This window comes from Pinus tabuliformis, chromosome 3_1 (genome assembly GCF_031772625.1).
Source record: "Pinus tabuliformis cultivar Carrire ecotype Pingquan chromosome 3_1, CPIR1, whole genome shotgun sequence".
Lineage (NCBI taxonomy): Eukaryota > Viridiplantae > Streptophyta > Pinopsida > Pinales > Pinaceae > Pinus > Pinus tabuliformis.
In genome coordinates this window covers 755,714,432-755,719,321 of record NC_142301.1, presented here as the reverse complement: position 1 = coordinate 755,719,321, position 4,890 = coordinate 755,714,432, and the positions used below count along the sequence as shown (strand labels likewise).

The 4,890-nt window shown below is 37.6% G+C and overlaps 1 protein-coding gene across 1 annotated transcript; it reads right to left on the bottom strand.

Annotated features, from left to right (window-relative positions):
* Positions 1-632: 632 nt before the first annotated feature.
* LOC149189576 (disease resistance protein RPS5-like) lies at positions 633-4,510 on the bottom strand. Its single transcript, XM_089411848.1, has one exon. The coding sequence runs from the start codon at positions 4,217-4,219 to the stop codon at positions 1,628-1,630; it is 2,592 nt and encodes an 863-aa protein (XP_089267974.1). The 5' UTR covers positions 4,220-4,510; the 3' UTR covers positions 633-1,627.
* Between the last annotated feature and the right edge of the window lie 380 nt (positions 4,511-4,890).

Sequence of the window (4,890 nt, the reverse complement as noted above, 5' to 3'; positions counted from 1 at the left end):
AATTTTCCTTGATTTGAGGGATGAAATAGGTGCATAGAATTAAAGAAATTTGGATAGTTTTATAGAAATATTGCCAAACACTTTATAAACTGCATATTATGAACTAGAAAGATTCACCAAGATTTCTAAACTTTAAATAAATTTCCATCCTTAAAATTTTCCTTGATTCAAGAAATAAAATAGATGCATAGAATTAAAGTTAAAGAGAAATAACAATATCACATACAAAAAGTTTGTAAAAACACTAATTAAGAATTAAAACAATTGATATAAAAAGATAGAAGACAAAATGATGAAAAATCATACTATGAAATAATTAAAACATGGTAGAGATTATAATAATAATAACAATGGTAAAAAATGAGGAGTTAATTTAAATATTTTTAATATAAATAAATAATACAAAGATTACCCTTTCACAATTTTGATTTGAAATTTAAAAAATATTATACTCAAAAATATAAAATTGGCCATATATTAAAAACAAACAAAAATAATAATATAACAACATTTCAGTATGATATCAAAATAACATAAATCTTTATATAAATAAAGAAACAATGATATCAATTTTTACATCCTTGTAAATGATTTTATTTTTATATCATCCTAAATCATCATGTTTTCAGAGCGAAAAAAACTTAATTCTATTATATAAGGAATATAATGGACAAAATGTACATCATTGGTGCTTGATGAAGCGGACTAATCTGTACAAAATTTTCAACATATGATGGAAGATATAGAATTCCAGAAAAGGACACTTGGCCCGTCAGTATAGTCTGCCAATGGCTTGCAGAAAGAAAGATAAACATATCTTCAAGAAAAGAAATATAGAGTCCTATGTCAAATAACAGCCTTATCCAGGAGTCTTATAGGTCATCAGCAGATATCTGAGGCTGCTAACATGAACACAAAATTTGCAGAAAATTTTGAAAGATGGAAACAGAAACGACATACCTGGGGATCAGCGATGGAAAGTTGGAGTTAATAGCTAGGGAGGGAGGGAGAAATCCTGGATGGAGATAATTCAGCATCTGGTTTTACCTCCATATTCCAGATATCTGATTCAGAGATTTTTCTTTGATAAAATATCAGCTGGTTGGTTCTGAGATTGTTGGTTCTGAGATCTGTATATATGCTAAATGGAATATCCATCCATTCTCCTCCAAAAATACATTATTCTGCGCAACCATCCGACAAGATGTGGATGGTTGATGCGGTTATTTCCTAAATCATCATGTTTACACATTTTATTTTTATATCATCATAAAGATGTAAACATTTTATTTTTATATCATCACAAACAATTTAGAAAGACTTGTTTTCATCTCATTATTCTCATCATTCTCCCAAGTGAGTCTTCGCCACCACTCAAACTCTCCATTAATTTGCTTCAAGCTAGATAGTTTCTCCATTCCCTTCGGCAATTTCGTCAACAAAGGGCAATCAATGAATTCCACGATTTGGAGTTTAGATAGTGTACTTTCATTCCACTCATCAGATCCTCCAGCTATATTCTTTAACTTGTTTAGTTCATCCAATGTTAAAGACTCTAACATTGGATAACTGCCACTGCCAATGTCCAGCTCCGTCAACTGATTGCACATAGTAATTTGTAGTTCTTTTAATTAGGCAGCTTCATTCCCTTTGGAAAACTTTTCAATTTTGGACAATTGATAATTACCAATAATTGAAGTCGGGACATTGTTCCTTCATTCCACTCACCAGATGACCCTGCAACTAGGGATTTTAACTTGAGCAAGTTTCTTAAAACTAATTTTTCTAACATGGGAAAAGACTTACCTGCAGTTTCACTTTCGGTCTCCTCCAAGGTAGGAAGAGCCTTCAATTGGTAACATGAGCGCAAAAGTAACACTCTGATATTTTGTAACTTACAAATACTGTTGGGTAGAGTTGCCTGCTGATAATTAATGAGATGAAAATCCTGCAATTTCTTCATATTCCGTATGTTTTGGAGAATACCACTCTCAGAGGCTGCACCTGCACCTGCATCAGCATCATTGTCACATTCTAATGTTAAGCTTCTCATCTCATCCATTATACCCAGTGCAGTATCTGATTTCACCACCGTTGTCAGCTCCCTGAGACTGGAGAGCTTTGAGAGATCTTCCACACTCATTGCACAAGTAGACTCCAGTAATGGCAAAATGAGAGTGTTCAATGAAGTGAGCTGAGAAATCTTTTCCGGAATCTTCTTGAGACTAAAGCATGCATCCAGCTTGAGATGCTTTAGATTCTGAAGACCTCCTATTTTATTCGGCAGTGCATCCAATTCTATACAAGAATTAAGATTCAAAACTTGAAGACTAGATAGATTACAAAAGTTCTCAGGCAATGATTTTATTGGAGTGTATGACAAATCCAAACCTTTAAGTGACAGGACACTACAGAGGCTGTCAGGAAAATCAGCAAGCTTGGAGCAGTTAGACAAGTTGAGAAACTGAAGCTGTTTTAGTTGCTTCAAGCTTGGCAATCCTTTTATTGCAGTGGATGACAAATCCAAAACCTGAAGAGACGGGGTATTGTTGAAAAATTCTTCTGGAATCTTTTCCAAACGAATATTGGAGGCTAAAACCAAACTCCTCAGTTCTGAACATCTCAAATCATTTGGCACATCACGAATAGCATTATAGCCCACCGATATTCGTCTGCGATCACTGGAAACAGTCGGAAAGTTCTGCAACTTTTGACCTGCTGCAAATAAGCATTTTTCCTTCTTTTGGCCTATGTCAATTGCCAGCTCACGAAAAGCTTCATGAATCTTTAAATACTCGACACTGTGATAGTCATCATCAACAATATACTCCACACGCGCCACCAAGCACCTTCTTACCAGTTCATCAATGCATTGCCGCCCAGCATCCATAAAATAAGGTGTCCCTGGCTTGTTGAGTAAGCCTTCCGATTCCCACATCTGCACCAGCGTCTCCACAGCAATTTCTTTATCTTCCAGAAATGCTGCACAATTTAGAAAACAAATCTTTAGATGGGATTCTGGATGGGATTCTGACAAGTCATTGTAAGTCCATCTTAACACCTTATAAATCTCTGCGTCGATGGCCCTGAGATTTGTTGGGACGGAAGCATCTGTCTTTGTCATCGATTCTAAAGCTTGGCTCCACTCATTCTCAGTCTTTTTAAAGCTCATCGCTCCAGCAACTGCATTTATGGCCAGCGGAAAGCCTCTGCAATCCGAGGCAATTTCTCCCGCTCTAGCCTTTATAATATCATTCTCAGGTACAATTCCATTTTCAAAAGCTCCTTTTTTAAATAAGTCCCAGCCTTCATCTAAGGACAAGGGTTTTATCTCCCGGGAGTATGCCTCGTTTGCTCCCATATTTTTAATCACTTCTTTGGTGCGGCTGGAGACTAAGAGTTTGCTACCAGTATTATCCCCAATTCTGACGCCCACTTCACTAAGATCTATTTCCTTCTCAATGTTGTCCAATATAAGAAGCAATTTCTTTCTTTCTAGAGATTCACTCAATTTCATCTTTTTCGTCTCAGCATTATCATTTTCCTCCATACTTATATTCATAGCCTCCGCAATGGAAGCCTGCAACTGTTCAATTTCAAAGTTCCCACAAACTGTAAACCAAATGACGAGATCAAAGAAACGACTGAAAGAGGTATTGTAAATGATTCTGAGCAAGGATGTCTTACCCACACCCCCTTTACCATATACACCGATTACACGAGCTTCGCGACCAGCTCCCTCCAACCAACCCTGCAGCGCCTTCCGGGCAGATTCAATGCCCTCCCCCACGAATCCGGATTCAGGCACAGGTTGAAGAAGGCGCTGTGCTCGAGGAGCGGCTGAGGACACAATCTGCTCTGCAGTGGAGGACATCGAAAAAACCATTTCAAGCTCTTGCGACAGGGCATCGAATCTTACTTTCCAAATTCTGATTTTCGCGGGGAGGTCAGAATTGCAGAAAAGGAGGCCACACCGTCGCTCTTGCTGTTTCTGGGCTGCAGCGAACAGAGTCTTGGCTTCTGTAAGGGCATCCCTGATCCTTCCCAGACATCTTTCCACAGGGTCGGGGAGCCTCTTTTGCCGAGATTGGAACTGGTTGTTAATAAGGTCTAACAAGCCTTTCACACTGCTAAAGTCAGTATTGAGAACAACCTGGTTTCCTTCTAGCCCACTAACTTCGTTCAGCAGGCGAAATGCGGTTCCAATATCCTCCGCCATTATGAGCTGATAGCAGAGCGAGCGAGAGAGAAAAAGTCCGGGGATTTAGTTGGAACGTTGAAACGAAGTAGTTGGCTGGAAAATATGGGAGGCCAAAACTGAAGGGCGATGACAAAGAGATTGGATCCGATGAATGTGATGACTCTGTCAGTGAATGAATGTAGATATATCAAACGAGGAAGGCCTCTGTTTGAAGCAGAGCATCCTATTGATCCGTAACTTCATCCGGGAGAAAGGAATAAAAATAGAACAAGTTGTTCTACGGCTTTAAGCTTGGTATCAGAACCTGGTGAATAAACAAAAGAAGATAAGAATAAGAATAATTTTTGGCTTTATTTTTAATTTAATTATGATTCCTAATTGCAAAAAATCTTTAAAAAGAACACAAAGAAGAGTTAGCTTATACATAACTTCCCATTATGTTTAGATTCCTAATTGAAAGGAATCTTAAAAAAGACCACAAAGAAGAGTTAGCTTATACGAACAGGAACCAGCTTGAAACTTTATTAAACCGCGCGAATAAACAGAGAAAATGATAAAAGAATAATGTATTAATTATTTTGCCTCTTTATCTTTAGCCGGACAATTATTACACCTCTTTGGCCGCTTTATCTTTAGCCGGACAATTATTATACCTTTAGCCGGACAATTATTACACCTCTTTGGCCGCT

What these genes read in the sequence shown, in the direction of transcription:
- LOC149189576 (XM_089411848.1), bottom strand. Translation starts at nt 4,219, where the DNA reads ATGGCGGAGGATATTGGAACCGCATTTCGCCTGCTGAACGAAGTTAGT.